Here is a 15,259-nt window from a genome sequence, read left to right on the forward strand (position 1 = left end):
GCCACTACGGCAGGGACAGGGCAGGGCAGGACGGGGCCCACCTTCTCGACCACCTCTTGCCTGAAGGCGCAGTGGCCGACTCCGTGCTGTGGGACACGATGATGTAGGAATGAACGTAGAAATGATGCCGTGTCTCCTTCTGGCCGGATATATGCGCGCAGAAGGACTTGGCGGAGGCGGAGGCGGAGGCGATGGTCCGCGAACCACCAGACGGAACGGCGGTGTGTGTTCGCCATACCGCGCCCTCTCCCGTTCAGCTCCCTCTCTGATTCTTCATCCGAGCCTTCAGATGCAGTCGCTCCTGCCCCCCCCTTTCCCCGATAACGCCAACGCGGGGCAACGCAGCTCTTTCGTTCCGAAGTTCGGAAAACTTCGAGAGATTCAGCCGCAGTACGCTCCGGTTGCGGGGTGACGCGTCTCGACTCTCTAGCCTCCTGGAACTTTCAAACTTCCAAGCCACGGGCTGCAACAGCGACCGCCGAACGTGCACGAGAGAATCTCCTACTCGTCGGATGCCAAGGGGCGGAGCATCCCAATCCGCACTCGTCGTCTCCAGGTATGCCAATCAGTATGTCTCCAGTGAACGTCTTCTCTCGGGCTCAATCTTCGGACGCGCAGGAGCCCCGCCATCATCCGTGCCGTTTAAGGGAGGTCTCACCCGTCGCGCCTCAAGGCCTCACGTCCTTGGCATGGGGTGCGATCTGGTGCGATGCTCGGAGCGGAGGCATTCACTTGTCAGAACGACGACAATCGAAACCCTCGTGTAGGCACAAGGAGGCTCGATCGCGCGCCATCTCGCGTCGGGCGACGCGTTCTCCATTCAAATATTCATCCTCCATACGTACGTGGTGCAGCTGTATTGCGCGTGGCTGCCACATGTGCATATTGGCGTCGGGTGTGTGCATGATGCGCGGCTGCTTACGAACTGGAGGGGAAGGGACGTTCCCGGAGGCGCGTAAAGCCAATAGAGCCTTATGTGCTTGCTCGTGACGATGTATGCGATCGATATTGATGCAGCCATGCTGGGGAAGAACCAAGCAAACGCGATGACTCAAATTGGAGGCCGGATCCAAACGCATACATCGTGAGACTCGGCGCCGCGTGCTAGTAGAGGCGAGGCGGGGGCATAAATGCCTAGAGAGACATGCTACAACACGATGAAGGTGCACCTAATGAAACAAACAGACAAACAAACAAACAAATCGAGTGTCAAACAAACAATGTGCGCGGCCGAGCGGCGAGAAGCTGGATAATGGAAATGAGTGAGTGTGGTAAGGAGCGTGAGGACGCCAGGGTAAGGCCATGTCCGATGGGAACGTAGAGATCGGGGGAGGTGTGCTGCACAAGAGAGGAAGGGAGGGGGTGGGGTGCTTTTGCGCCGAGCGTGGACGTGCTCTTGGTGGGACGTGGTGTGTTCCCGCCGCTCAGAGGATGAGCGCAGAAAGCGACACAAGGCCGCACGCAGCGAGGACGCCAAGGACGCCTTGGTTGGAGGAGAGCGCGCCACCGGTGTTGCTTGCAGCGCCAGTTGCGGTGGCGGAGGAAGACGAGGATGTGCGGGAGCCCGAGGGCGAGGTCGCGGTGCTGCTCGCTGCGGACGAGACGGAGACCGGAGCGGCAGGCTCGGCTGTGAGGGAGGCGCGATAGGAAGTTAATCAGTCACACTGCACACGCGCGCGCGGAAGACGAAGGGAGCGTGCGCAAAAGATATACTCACATCCGTTGGGCTTCATGGTGAAGGCAGTGCTAGATGCGAAGACGTCGGTCTGGTTGGTGGTATTCACAAACTGGACCTGGTAGTTGTCTCCGGGGCGAAGAGTGACATTGGTGCTAAAAATGGCGACATGAGCCTCGCAGAAGTCATCGTCAGCCGAGACATTCTCACATCGTGACAGACTGCAGAATACGTCCTGATTAGTTGACCAGGAGGTAAGTGGAGAGAGCGAATCAGACGTACAGTCTCGTTGACGTTCACGCCAGTAGCAATCGAGAAAGGTCCGTTCAGGGTGGCATTGTCCGAGTTAACGATGACAATGTTGATGGGACTGGGGTCGCCTGCGGCGAACGACCAGGAGATGGAATTGGAGGTGTTGAATACCCTTCGAGGCGATGAGCTCCATGCGCGCGCGGCGTATCGAAGGGTGGCTCACCAGAAGGCAGACTGGCTGGGACCAACAATGTCAAGGGCCTCTAAGCGTGGTTTAGCTCTACGCGTCTAAGGAGCCGGGGCTAAGAAGAGAACGCACGGGTGACCGCGATGGGGGCGACGAGGGCAGCGAGGGCAAAGGAGCGCATGGCGTGCAGCGAGGGGGGCTGAGGAGGCTTGTAGCAGCGAGGGCGGGGGGAGGGAAAGGCAAGGGACCTTGATGAACTCCGCGCGCTCGCCGCCTTTTGACGCGTCCGGTTGCTGGACGGTGCTTCGCTTCCCACGGACGCGCTGCCTGTCGCGGCGGAGACCTTGTTCTGCCCACCAGAATCCGAACATGACGGCTTGATCAATTCTTCCTGGCCAGTCTTCCCTCGCCACGCCCAACTTCCGATCGCCCTTGCTGGCAGGAGCGATGTCGATGACGTCTTCAACTCGTGAGCGCGTGACTCTTGGCCGCACCTTTCATTACATAACATCCTGGCGCTCGGCGTCGTCCTCAAATTCGGAGCGTCCTTTGCTCCGACTATACTCGTTCTGGCACGATCATCGTCATCAAGGCGAGGAGGAGTTTGACAGATGGGACGAACAAGCATCTCCCCAAGAGACACTGTGGACCGAGCTTCGCGCGTTCACCGTTGCAGACAACCCCATCCTGCCTCGATCGGCTTCATAGTTTCGTTTTCATCGAAGAGTATAAGCGCGCTAGCTCTCCTGTTCGGTATCAAAACGGTGGGCTTGCCCTCTTGTCGCCATCAGTACGACGCGGAGAGCTACTCCACAAAAGATCCCCAACATCAGCAACCGTTTGAGCAGAACACCATCATGAACGCCCCACATCCTCGCCTTCCACATGTTCCTCCACCTCCTCATCGACCCGGATGCACGCCCTCGGGAACAGCGCAGCGATGAGCGCGACCCCCGACACGTCTTCCCTAGCGTCCCCATCGCGTCCTCTCCGCACCAATGCGAGCCGCCCAATCTCCAACCGGCGCAACGCACGATGCCCGTCCCCGCCCTCCTCTACCCCCACCCGCGCGTCCGCCCAGACAACCGGAAGGCGGACCGCGCGCAGGTGCGGACACCCCCGCGCGAGGCGAGAGAGCGCCGCGACGTCCGGCGCCGTCCGCGCACTGTGCTCGGCGCGCGGGGCGGGGACGACCGCGAAGGCTAGGTGGAGCGCGCGGAGCTCGGGCCACGCGCGCGCGATCGCGCACAGGTCGTCGGCGGAACAGTGCATGCGGGCCGTGGGGAGGACGAGGGAGACGTCGTGCAGGGCGGGCATGGCGAGGAGCGGCTCGAGGAGGGCGCGCAGGGGCTGGGGGAGGTCCGGGTGGGGCGCTGCGGCCTCGATGATCTCGTCGATATGGAGCGAGGTGATGTTGGGGTGGTGCGCGGAGAGCGTGGCGAGCATGGCGAGGAGCGGGGGGAGCCCGTCGAGACGCGCGTGGAGTGGGATGGAGAGTCGAAGGGCACGGAGGGCGGGGAGGTGCACGGTGTTGAGGAAGTCGCGGATGCTGCGGCTGTAGCCGCATGCCTGGAGGCTCTTCAGAGCGGGGAGCACGAACGGCGGGCCTGCGAGGAAAGCGAAGAGGGAGAGCGATAGATGCTCTAGTACTGGGGCAGAGGCGAGGAGCGTGACGTCCCCAGAGTCGTAGGTGTTGTTGGGGAGGTTGACGGTTCGCAGGCAGGGGAGGTGCTGGACTACCCGAAGATCCATCTGTACGGTCGACGATACAGAGATGATGTTCGGGCAGGATAAGAACACTTGCTGGAGCGCGCGAGAGAGCAACGCGGTTGAGGCATATACCCCGCTACGTTCCAAGGTCACCTGTTCCAGACCTGGATGGAGCAGTGGGAGTTGCCCGGAACCGCAACCGTAAACGTCAAAACCTCTAAAATACTTGTTGATACAGATGGTCACAGAGGTGAGTTGCGGTAGTATCGGCTCTTCGCCCATGATCAGTAATAGATCACTCCACAAAGTCGGTCCCTTGTCCCAAACGAAAGGTTTGAGGGCGATGGAATGGACCATACAGGCGTACTGTCGAAAGCGCTCCCAACCGGAATGGGTGGGTGTGCCGGTTAAGACCTGCGAGACACTCACGTCAGAGGCAAGCAAGTAATGACTAGGACAGCCGCACTTGCAAAATCCAAACAACATTTCTTGTCGCTGCAATAGAGATCGGAACCGCCGTTCCGGGTTTCTGCGAGACCGAGAAGCAGAAAGAGGGCAATCAAGGGTTCTTCGCCGGGCAGTGATCTCCACAACCGTGCAAGAGCGGGGCGTGTGAAGTTGCGGCAGGCGAGAGCTAACGCAAGGAGAGTTCGACGGATGTATCTTGCCCGATCTTTGTCACCACTGGGCTCCAGGTAGCTGAAGATGTTGTACAGGATGTCTTGGACGGCGTGCCAGTGAGCCATATCACGATGAGATCTCGGTGAGAGTGCAGGCGTCCGCGTCAGTACTTCAGTCACGCCGTCAGCACACGAGGTTGTTACCTAATCTCGAAGACAAGGTGGACACTACCCATGCCATCAGCCCAACATAGACATGGTTTCTAGATGAGACGCCATGACGAGGAGGTGGAAACCGTATGGGTCTAGATGCCGCAGACAAGGTATCAGGCGTGGTGGAATATTTGCTTGAAGACGATGGGGAGGACAGAGAAGATGGTAATCATTGGGGGACGCGACGTACAACGACTGCTTCATCCCAGAATGAACGCGCCCGTACCTACACTCTCCAGCACAATCTTCCGCCCCTCCAACTTCGCACCACTGTCCAGCACCTGCTTCGCATGTCCAACCGCATCGGCGTCCACCGGCATCTTTAGTGACGAAAGGTCGAACTTGGTCTCGGCGTAGTTGAGGTTCGTCGCGAGCACAAGGGTGCGGTCGCCCACGGTCCAAGAGCCGACGTCAACGCGGCTGACAACGGTGTGCTCGAAGGAAGCGTGTGGGTGGAGGATGAAGGCCTTCATGTCCGCGGCGAGAGAGCGTGAGAGGAGGGCGGCTGACGCGGTGATATCATCGGAGGACGGCGCGTTCCACGATACCACACCTAGAGTTGTACAAACGTGAGTATATGCGCCTCACGAGCACAGCAGAACACGCACCCAGTGCGCCGTGGTTGATGGCGAGGACGCTCTGGACGATGAACTCTTGGCCGGTAGGTACGCGATCCCAGTACTCGCTGGCGCCGAAGCCTTGTGGGACTGTCCATGCGGCCTTGGAGAGTTCCCAGCTGTCGATAAAGCCGCGTTGTGCAAACTCATCCATGCGCGTACTGATGTCCTCAAATTCGCCTTGGCAGTTGTCACAGCCACAGTCTCCGTAGTCCGGGGTGCATGGAGTGTTCTGGATCAACGCTGTCAGCAACTTCGTCTCGTACGATACTGCCCTAGGCACTCACCCAAACGGTCGAGTACGTCGCGTTGATGCCGATCATGTACGTGTCTTGCATGACGATGTCCGTCCCAGACGTGTACTCCGTCCAGTAGTAGTTCTCGCAGTTGAGCACGAGCGAAACCGGGTGGTAACCGTCCAGCGAATAGATGAGGTCGTAGGCGATGGTCGTCGCGTTGAGGGGGTCGGAGGTCCCATCCGGCTCATCGCCGGTGTACCAGAGGAGGAGGGCGGGGCTGTTCTTGATCCTGTTCACCTCTTCCGTGACGGCAGTGTTGTTCATATACGTCCTGCCTGGAGGTAGGTATATGCGCATGTAGTCACAACAAAGAGGACATACCATCTCATGTCGTACATCAGATAGATGCCAACCTCCTCCATGCGCTGAACGACCTCCGCCAGAGCGGTCAGGTTGTCGAAAGTCGGGATGGGGTGGATCTTGGGGAATATTTGTGGGTGGAACAATGCAGCATGATGTGACAGTGCTCACCACGGTGAAGCCCTGAGCCGCAATCTCGTCGATGACCGATAGGTTTGTAAGATATCCGTCAAAATTACTGTAGAACCCCACTGGGAAGACCGTCTCGTACTCTCCTCCCATCCCCGTTGCGGGCTTCGCAAGCAGGGCCCCAGTTCGCATGTCCATCTTCGTCACCGAGCGACCATCTGGCGGGGGCGGGAGGAACGAGAGCGCTGAGGTCGTGGTAAACGTCTGCTTCCCGAGTGTCGCTGAGCACTCCACATCGAAGGGCGTTGTTTGCGGGTCGAGCCCCTCCAACGAGAAGGGCAACTCTGCCTTGGACGCATTCACTGCAACAGGGCCCTTGGCGAGCGTTTTGCCCCCGACTTTGACGGTGACGTCGAGGATGGCGCGGGCATTGTGTGACGACAGATCAACCGGCGCTGCGCCCGCGATTTGCGAGAACGTGATGGGAGCGTCGATTACGAAAGTCTGGGGAGCGGAGGCGTCTTCAGAAAGATACGGCTTGATTGCGGGGGAGCACCGTAGAGCGAGGAGAGACGTGGACGAGGACGCGGGGATCGGGAACTGTCCTCCGGGGTCCATGGGTGGGTCCGTTGACATGTAGTTCTTGCCGCACCTACGAGGAAGGAATGGAGCTGGTGTAAGCGCATGCTGAACGACGACAAAACAGGGGTTGCAGCCCAAAGCCTGACTAGGAAGATGTTGCGCATACACCCACAGGACGGAGTGAGATGCGAACAATATCTCCTTTCATCTCGTCGCCAAAGCATCCTCGACGCAAAATGCCCGCGTCGCAAAAATAGGCGGAAAGTGCTCACCATGTCTGCCCAACGACTTGAGGGACAAACACCGCAAGCGACAGCAACGCAACAGTGAAGCGCAACATCTCTGAGGCCTGGGGCGGCTTCCAGCGGCGGATAATAGTGAAGATATATGAGGATGACAGCCTCCTGGTGAAGAAGATGGCGACCACATGGAGGCCGCGGTCATGTGGAGAGCGAGAAGACGGACATCATCATTCCTCGCGCGCGTTGCCGGACGTTGTACGGAAGACGGAAGGCAGCATGACGGCGATAGACGTCGAAGAGGGGGGAATGAAAGCCTGTACGCGGGAGAACGGGTGAAGCTTTGAAGCACTGGGCATTGAAACAGCGGGTGGGAGTGGAAACGAAATTGGGCCGTGAGAAATCCGCTTGGTAAGCTTGAAATCATCGCGTGCCAGCGACGAGCGTAGCGTCTTCTTTGCTCTCAGCCAGCAGCGACCCAGCCCTCTACGCTTCCGTATGTCTCCGGAAGCTCAAGTTCAAAGCGAGCGTGCTTCTCTGGAATGCTCTGGTAAGTCGATGTTCCTGTCTTTCTCAGTGATGAGATATTACCTTTCAGTTATCCCTGTCTTAACATCACATGTCGAGATTGCACTGTCATTCTGACCTTCTTTTGCGCATTTCGCTCATCTTATGCTATGCCAATTTACTGATCCATTTTTTCAGGACTTTTGGGAGCTTGGGTACAATATTTCGGCATGCTGGTCTGTCGTGCTGTTGATAAACGCGTCATCTATCAAAAATTTCCCCCGAGACGTATGTTCTCCCACCCAACGTTAGTTGGATCCTTTTAGATCAACCTACGAAAGCGACAAGACTCCCTTCAAAATTTCCGCCACAGTTAGCACCCGCAATCTTGAGGCGTCAGTGCGTACGGGGACGCAGGCCTGAACAGATTCGAGTCGTTTCGTGAGTGCCAGTTCGGTGTCGTCGAGGGCATGTGGTTTGCAGGCAGTTATCTCCTTCGGGGTGCATGTATGACCACGTATGTAAGTACACGTGAAGCGTTTGGGACCATTGTTACGGGCCCGTTCGTCGCAAATTTCCAGCATCTCGAAATCTCCAGGGCAGCTGTGCATGACCCCGCTTCTATCCGGAGATGGCCTGGTTGCCGTACGCGCTGTGTCCCAGCAGTTCTTGAAAGTCATACATAGGTCCGGGACGTCGGAGCAGGTTGTGAGGTCGACCTCTGCCTGCTCCCTCATGCCGTCAAATGCGTCCGCGGATGCGCTTCTCGAAGTCCAGACCTTGCCGATGGCTGTACCCCTTTTAACGGATTTGGCGATTTTGTTGGTACGCGTGCACGGCTTCAGGCTGAGGAGGGTGCAGTTGGCAGTCGAGGCCATACGGACATCCAGATAGCAGGAGATCCTCGGGAGGAGAAAGATGTATCGAAGGGCAAGTGGTCGCTACAGGGCGCTGAGCGCTGGGTCGAAAGCTCCGGAGGGGCCGCACGCACTATGCTTGACGATGGGGGCTCCTGGAGTATCCTTACTGGCCAGGTTTGTGAGAGGCATCAACCTCCCAGTTGGCACAAAGACGACAAACTTGCATATTTGAATGGCGAAGGCTGTTGTCTGAAGAAGCGCACTTCGCCCAGGCTTCTGCGCACAACACGCCTCGCGTATGGCAAGCACCACGGTGGAGACGTCCCGCGCACCGGCCGATTTAGTCTGTCATCTCACCTTGAGCTGCACAACGGCACTGCCAGCTTCCCATCTCATGAGTTCTGATGACTCTTTGCACACGCGCAGCCAAGTGCGCCCACATACCTGCCGTGTGATCCCATGGATCGCCAGATCTGGGCGCAGGGCGAACGCGCGCGCCGGGGCCAGCAGGCGACTCCCGATCTCTCTCCCTCGCACAATCTACGCCTCCGCAAGCATGCTGACAAGTTTCGACGCGTGCGTCAAGCGCGAGAACGAATCGCCATCGACAATGCAATACAATACACAGAAGGGACATTGTAGATAGATAGTAGTACCACAACAGTCGGGAACAAGGGCACGACAATGACGTCGGGGGAACATAACACTGGAAGGTAACGGTACACTGAGCAGTACAGTACAAGTGCGACGAGTCCGAATTCCACGACCTGGAGACAGGGAAGAGGGAGGAGATCGACAAGACCGGTGCGATGGGGCGGCTAGGAGCGGCCAGAGGAAGTACAGCATCTTCAGCGTCGATGGGTGCGAGATAACACGCTCCAGTGCAAAGCAAGTGCCGCGGGTCCGCTGGGATACGTGGGCGCGAGATAGGTGAGCCGTGCTAGGACGTTCACGATGGAAAATCTTGTGCCGCGGGCGAGGTGGGTGGCGGTGAATAATGGCGGCTCCCCTCACTGTGATAGAGATGTTCGATGGAGTGGAAGAAGAGAGGAACGTCTTTTGGTAGAGATGGATTGGACGCAGAAGGGGATGGTCGAGGGGACGGGGATTGTGGAAGAGCCTCGCTGAAAGGGATTCCTGCGATATCCGGGGGTGGAAGCGATGGGGCGACATCGTCGTCCTTCTTCTCAACGTATGTGGCGTCGTAAGGCTCAACAAGCGTGGCGCCGGTGAGTCGTCTACGACGATCACTGATTCTCTTGCCGACCTCGTCGGATGGGGTTTCTTGCTTGCTCACGCGTGGTGCCCCGACCTTGGCGCGCACCGCGGACCAGCAGCGCTTGGGATTCGCCTTGATGAAGACGAATTGTCGGATGCGCGCCGTGACGCTATGCTTCGAAGGAGGCGACGAGGCGAGAGTACCGGCATTCGAGCTGATCGAGTACGGCATCTCCAAGGGGAAACGTTGGGAGTTTCGCGTCGTCGTCGAGATCTTCCGACTTCACGTGTGCAGACGCTAACATTTACACTTGAGTAGGAATCGCTGGCCAACTATGGGTATGCCCACCTTCGCTCTTAAGAGCTTGCAGCGAGCGCTCCTTCTCTCTACGGAACGTGGACGCGTGAAGCTAAGAGACATGATCAGATATAAAGCCCTTCGATCAGTCATGTCAGGGTAACATACAGCGATGTCGGCTTGGATTTGCTTCAGATTACGGCAGTATATGCGCACGTTTATCCACGTTGTCACCCAGAAAGCCAGACGTTTAAACCAAGGGCGTTCCTGGTATAGCACCCCGTGGAGCTCCATGACATCCAACTCGATGCTACAGATGTGATCTAGTAAGTCCACGATACCCTGTCCAGATATACAGTGACGCTTACTCGGCGATGTTGTGGCTAGTTGTCGCGAAAAAGACCTCCTGCACAAGTCCGTCGGCTTGGACCTTCTGCAGGTACTCCCTCGTCTCGTTTCGAACTCTTTCGGCCTTCTCCACAAGACCGGTTGGGGAGTTACCGAAAGGTATGCCGTGATGCAAGCTGTGAGGATGCCAAGGACACTTGCCACGATGCCAACGGCAGTCCCGAAGTCGACCATAACGGCTATGACAAGGAGTGTGACGTGTGGAGAATACAAAGACAGGAAGGCGCTGGTGGAGGGCGATGAGCTGGCAGAGTGGCGAGGGAGGTCGAGGAGGGTTCCTTGAGCTGGATCGAGAGTACTGTACATATATTAGCGCATGGGGCACTGTGCGCACGCACCCGGCTCTGGGCGACGCGATCTGCAGATGGGGAAAGACCGGCATGTTCAGATGTGGGGCCCATGCGCGATCCATCAGAGTGTCCGTTCCGCGCTGGCACGCCCGTCTTCTCGTCTGCCTCATGCGAGGGAGATGATGAGGCTGAGTGAGCGGCGGTGGGCGAGGAGCGCAAGGGCTTGAGCGCCAGTACCAGCGTCTGTACAGATTGGGCAACGCTCGGGCCTCGAGGCTGGCTCGTTGTTGCCACGCGCCCATGGCGAGTCTCGCCAGCGGAAACACGCTCGAGCCGGCCTTCGATCGCTGGCTCCGATGTCGTCCACGGCTCCTAAGAAGCTTCCCTTCTGGGCCCTCTTGCAAGATCAAAGCGATATCGACAGTCAAGCCCGCCTCAACCAGGCCGGTCGCTATGACCTCAAAGAATATGAGAAGAAGTGGGTTGCCCGGCAGCCCGCCCTTGACGCACGCAGGTACTCGCTAAGAGCGCGCTACGTCCCCGGGTGGCAGCCATCGTGGTTAGGCACCAACAGACGAGCCCTGTATTGTGAGGACTCAATTGCACGATAGTGAGCGCCCACTCTTCTCTTGATGTTCCCCGCTGACAGAGCGGTGGTCAGATACCCAGCGTCATAGACGCGACTCGACAAGGAAATGGTCAGCTGGTCGCCATCAAGACTGTCGAGTCGTCTCTAGAGCTCAAAATAGCGCAGTTCGTTTCATCGCTGCCAGGTTCCACAAACCACTGCGTGTCTGTGATAGACGTCTTTCCGGACACTCTGGATCCTGGCATTACCTTGATGGTCATGTCCTACCTACGACCGTACAACAACCCACCCTTGGCGACCATTGGGAACTTCTCACTTTCATCGACCAAACTCTTGAGGTACGAACCCCCTACATGGAGATTCTCCTAGCATCCTGACTCGCCTCTCCGTCAGGTTTGTCGTTTCTCCATGGTCATCGAGTCGCACATCGGTGAGAGCTAACATCGTCCGCGGCGTACCCAGCACTCACCTTCAATATGACAGAGATGTTGCACCCTCGAACATCATGATGGATGCTCGTGCAATCTTCCCAGACGGCCACCATCCTGTCCGACTGCTATCGACACCCGACGCAATGTACGACGCCAAATATCATTCGCGAACGGGTAGCGCTGTACGCTACATGTACATCGACTTCGACTGCGCGGCCATGTTTGACGAAGGCGAGTCTCCGATGGTGCTCGGTGACATAGGTCGCGATAGAGAGGTGCCCGAACTCTCCGAAACGGTGCCGTACAACGCCTTCAAGGTCGATATCTTCGCTCTCGGGAACCTGTATCTCAAGGAGTTCTTCTTGGTATGTCTACGCGACGTTTTCGACTACAGGATACTCTCTAAACTTTCGCATAGACGCACAAACATATGGAATTTCTCCAGCCAATGATCGATCACATGAAACAGCAAGATGCGCAGGCGCGACCCTCCGTAGAAGAAGTCATACGGGAGTGGCAGGAGATTCGCGACAAAAACAAGAACAGGGCGTCATGGCGTCTAGCTCTCAAGACTGAGACGTCTGTCTCGCGGTTGGTGGAAGGCATCCAGAACGTCACTATGAACGGCTTGGAGAGCGTTTTGACCTATATATTATAGATGTGAGTCGCATATCAGGGCTCGCGCAGATACGTTTTTGACCCCGCCTTTTCGCAAGATGGTGTATTACAGGTTACTGTTACGCTTTCATGGTTGTCTCGTGCTTTCTCAGATGCTATCCCACTGTCGCATGAACGCGTAATCTCCACGTCGTTTCCCACTGTCCCACCGCACATCTGTACTTCATATCCTCGCACGTCGTCCCTATCAGAGCATCATGGATCCAGACGTCATCGCATATACACATCCTCTGCTAGCTTGTATATCGTACATTATCTCCTCACGAATGCGTATCGCATCGACCATTCGATCGATGCCATCGTTTACAGCGGCGGAACAACGACTCATACTCCGAGATCAATAGGGTTGGCTGTCGAAGTTGAACGTTGAGCGCTGAGCGCTGAGCCTCCAGGAGGCGGTGGGGAGGCCGCGCGCTCGAGCAGCGCTAGCTCGACCTCCGAATCTCTACGGAAATGAGCTCGCAGCCGAGAGCAGACAACCCGTCGGTCCGAAGCCCCGACCGCGAGAGCAGCGAGCCGGACTTGTCGTCCGCGTGCTGGTGAAGTGCGCTGGTGAGGGCCTCCTAGTGAGCTTGAGCTTGAGCTCCTGCCCAATGGCCGCTCCAATCGATGCACCTTCTGAAGTCTATCGTCGACACGCGCACCACGACGGCACAAGAATGCGTTCAATAAGGGGCGAGTCACCGAAGCCACAGGATGTCAGCCGATGTGGCGGATGGTCATTACTACATGAACGCGACGACCGAAGACGTAGCGGGGGGCAGGAGGAAATTGGGGCCGGCGCTATGATGATGCATAATGCTGGACGTACATATATGTATGTAAAAGCAGCAGTCGGAGCGAGTGCGCACGCCTCACAAAACCTCGTCGGTGCAAGGCACGCGCGACGAGACTGCCATATATACGTGGACAGGCCTCGCGCCCAACTCGCTCCGGGGGGGGGAGTTGGAGGCACCGGCAGTATGTATATTTGTTGAGGATGCAGAGTGGATGCAGAGGAAGGAGGGGATGGTGCGAACGAGGCGCAGTGGACGCGCGGTTCTCAGAAGGCGCGACCTGCCTTTTACCACCATCCCCGCACAACTGTCTCTACAAGCCTCGGTCTCCTCTGCATGTCTGGCCACCGTTCACTCTCCGACATCCAGGACATCCTCTACGACGTATTCCCACTCTTGGATCCTGACGACTATGGTGTCGAGGCGCAGCTCATCCGCAGAACCCTCCTCGCTGCTGGACTGACATGTCGCAACTTCATGCGCCCTGCAATCACCGTTCTGTGGAGATCGCTGCCGGGAGAGCGGCCGTTGGTATCCCTGCTGCTCGCCCTGGGGATGGCGGGGCCTCGGTCGGAACCTTCAAGCATTGACATCGATGGGGATCAACCAAGCTGTCTTGCTATCGTGAGTACTTTTGGACTATTGTCTCAATGCGTTGTGTAACCAGCCTCAGGGCTTGTGCACCCTCCCACCAGGTGGCCTACGCACCCATTCCCACTGGGGTCGCTTCCGTGAGTACGCGAACCAAGTGCGCAAAATCAACCTCGATACTGTTGTGTGGAACTTTGGTCCTTCATTATGGAGCGATTTGCTGCCTTCGATGGACGGAGAGCCGATCCTGCCGCGCCTCCTCTCCGTGCGCGTTACTATCAAGAACATGGTGGGTCCGTCCAGCCGATCCGGGATTGGCAACCTCCCACTGTTGTCGCCCACTGTCAAAGACATGACCTTGGTCGCGACGAATAGGCATCCAGTCTCGGCCTCTTCATTCTCTGCCGCAATTAAAGCGCTCTTTACCTCTTGTCCAAACGTCGAGCAGTTGTCACTTCCTTACTGGGTGGACCTCCAGCTTACCCAACATCTCCCTAATCTTCGTCGTCTCAACATGGACAGACACTTGTGGTCGGCAGCGCATCTCTCCTCCCTCACCTCCGCCCTTGTTCTCGATCACCTAACATTCATGATATGCACGGAGTCTGCACGAACTCCCTTCACACAGGCCTCTCTTGCTGACCTCGGCATTGGTGGCGAATGGGAGAACATCCACGACTTCATTGACGACACCAATCTCCCTGCGGTACGCTCCTTGTCCACCTCCAGCCCTCTACATCGGTCTTCAGACGCCCTTCGCGACTTCCCGGCTCTTCTGACTCTCATCCCCTCCCGTCTCCCGCATCTGACCAAGTTGCATCTCCATGCCGCCCCGAACATGGTCCCCGAGCAGCGCGCGTTCGGCCGTCCGCCGCCCGTCCTTCCTTTCCACCCCAACGCCTTGCACGAACTCCTCAAGCCGCTCTTCTCGCTCCGCGACCTGGTAGACTTCAAGCTGAACCTCGAGGACCTGGTGTTGCGCTACTCCTCCAACGACCTCCGCTCCATTGCTGCCACGTGGCCGGCGCTCCACGCGCTACACATCACCTTCGAGACGTCGGACGGCGACGGCCGCATCCCAAACTCCACGGACGGAACGCGCGCACGCCTCGACGCGCTCGCGCACCTCGCGCGTGGATGCCCGCGGCTTCGTGCCTTACACCTCCCCGCGATGGACGCCTTATCGGAGACGATCGAGGGCGTGCGCGCAGAGTGGCTCGCGGGCGGGATGGAGCGAAGGGCCAGGAGATGCTGCGCGAGCTCGAGATCGACCGGATTGTGTTCGTGGACGACGTCGGGCACGTGGACGTGACGGCGTTCATGCGGATGTTGTTCCCGGGCGTGCACCTCCCGAGCGAAGAGCAGACACCGATGATCGAGGTGAACGACGAGGGAGGTGGGCGGTCGTTGCACATCTAGCGTATGGGCTCACGGGTAAGTGCTACCCTTCGATACTGGTTCGTCCTGAGTTCTGATTACCATACATGTTGCCATCCATAGTGACAGTCCGGAGAGTCGAAAATATGAAATGAGGATGTACGTTGCAAGCAGTTCTGAATATGTATTTCTCTGCTGGAACAATATTTACGATACCACACGCCGTCGGGATACCGTTCGTATCGTACAAAACAGCAGACATAGAGAAGCATCATCAAGGTCGCCACTAGGGAGCCCAGCTCGCAAAGGTCCTCTTTCTGCCTCCCAAACTCCGATGGCCTGCACACGCGGCAGAATGAGCGGCGTTGTGAAGTCGTGGATTCAGTTCTGTCGTGGTTCAAGGAAGAGTTGGT

At 57.6% G+C, this 15,259-nt stretch overlaps 5 protein-coding genes across 5 annotated transcripts; 2 read left to right on the forward strand and 3 right to left on the reverse strand.

The window, feature by feature from the left end:
• Window positions 1–1,424: 1,424 nt before the first annotated feature.
• BXZ73DRAFT_55186 (uncharacterized protein) lies at window positions 1,425–2,295 on the reverse strand (the record flags this gene model as incomplete). Its single annotated transcript, XM_048021299.1, has 5 exons — window positions 1,425–1,627; window positions 1,718–1,850; window positions 1,958–2,099; window positions 2,151–2,190; window positions 2,247–2,295. The coding sequence occupies 5 exons, from the start codon at window positions 2,293–2,295 to the stop codon at window positions 1,425–1,427; spliced, it is 567 nt and encodes a 188-aa protein (XP_047872451.1).
• Window positions 2,296–4,857: 2,562 nt separating this feature from the next.
• On the reverse strand, window positions 4,858–6,924 carry BXZ73DRAFT_92854 (uncharacterized protein; the record flags this gene model as incomplete). Its single annotated transcript, XM_048026499.1, has 6 exons — window positions 4,858–5,210; window positions 5,266–5,506; window positions 5,562–5,844; window positions 5,895–5,992; window positions 6,045–6,654; window positions 6,857–6,924. The coding sequence occupies 6 exons, from the start codon at window positions 6,922–6,924 to the stop codon at window positions 4,858–4,860; spliced, it is 1,653 nt and encodes a 550-aa protein (XP_047872452.1).
• Window positions 6,925–9,578: 2,654 nt separating this feature from the next.
• On the reverse strand, window positions 9,579–10,288 carry BXZ73DRAFT_106707 (uncharacterized protein; the record flags this gene model as incomplete). The annotated part of the gene is made up of 5 exons (XM_048016700.1): window positions 9,579–9,706; window positions 9,758–9,818; window positions 9,875–10,016; window positions 10,075–10,139; window positions 10,208–10,288. 5 exons carry the CDS (start codon window positions 10,286–10,288, stop codon window positions 9,579–9,581), a joined length of 477 nt encoding a protein of 158 aa, XP_047872453.1.
• Window positions 10,289–10,760: 472 nt separating this feature from the next.
• On the forward strand, window positions 10,761–12,082 carry BXZ73DRAFT_55145 (uncharacterized protein; the record flags this gene model as incomplete). The annotated part of the gene is made up of 4 exons (XM_048021290.1): window positions 10,761–11,014; window positions 11,056–11,331; window positions 11,456–11,789; window positions 11,843–12,082. The coding sequence occupies 4 exons, from the start codon at window positions 10,761–10,763 to the stop codon at window positions 12,080–12,082; spliced, it is 1,104 nt and encodes a 367-aa protein (XP_047872454.1).
• Window positions 12,083–13,214: 1,132 nt separating this feature from the next.
• BXZ73DRAFT_106709 (uncharacterized protein) lies at window positions 13,215–14,888 on the forward strand (the record flags this gene model as incomplete). The annotated part of the gene is made up of 3 exons (XM_048016701.1): window positions 13,215–13,502; window positions 13,546–14,670; window positions 14,715–14,888. 3 exons carry the CDS (start codon window positions 13,215–13,217, stop codon window positions 14,886–14,888), a joined length of 1,587 nt encoding a protein of 528 aa, XP_047872455.1.
• Window positions 14,889–15,259: the final 371 nt, after the last annotated feature.

This window comes from Epithele typhae, assembly GCF_022376455.1.
Source record: "Epithele typhae strain CBS 203.58 chromosome Unknown BXZ73scaffold_89, whole genome shotgun sequence".
In the NCBI taxonomy this organism is placed as follows: Eukaryota; Fungi; Basidiomycota; class Agaricomycetes; order Polyporales; family Epitheliaceae; genus Epithele; species Epithele typhae.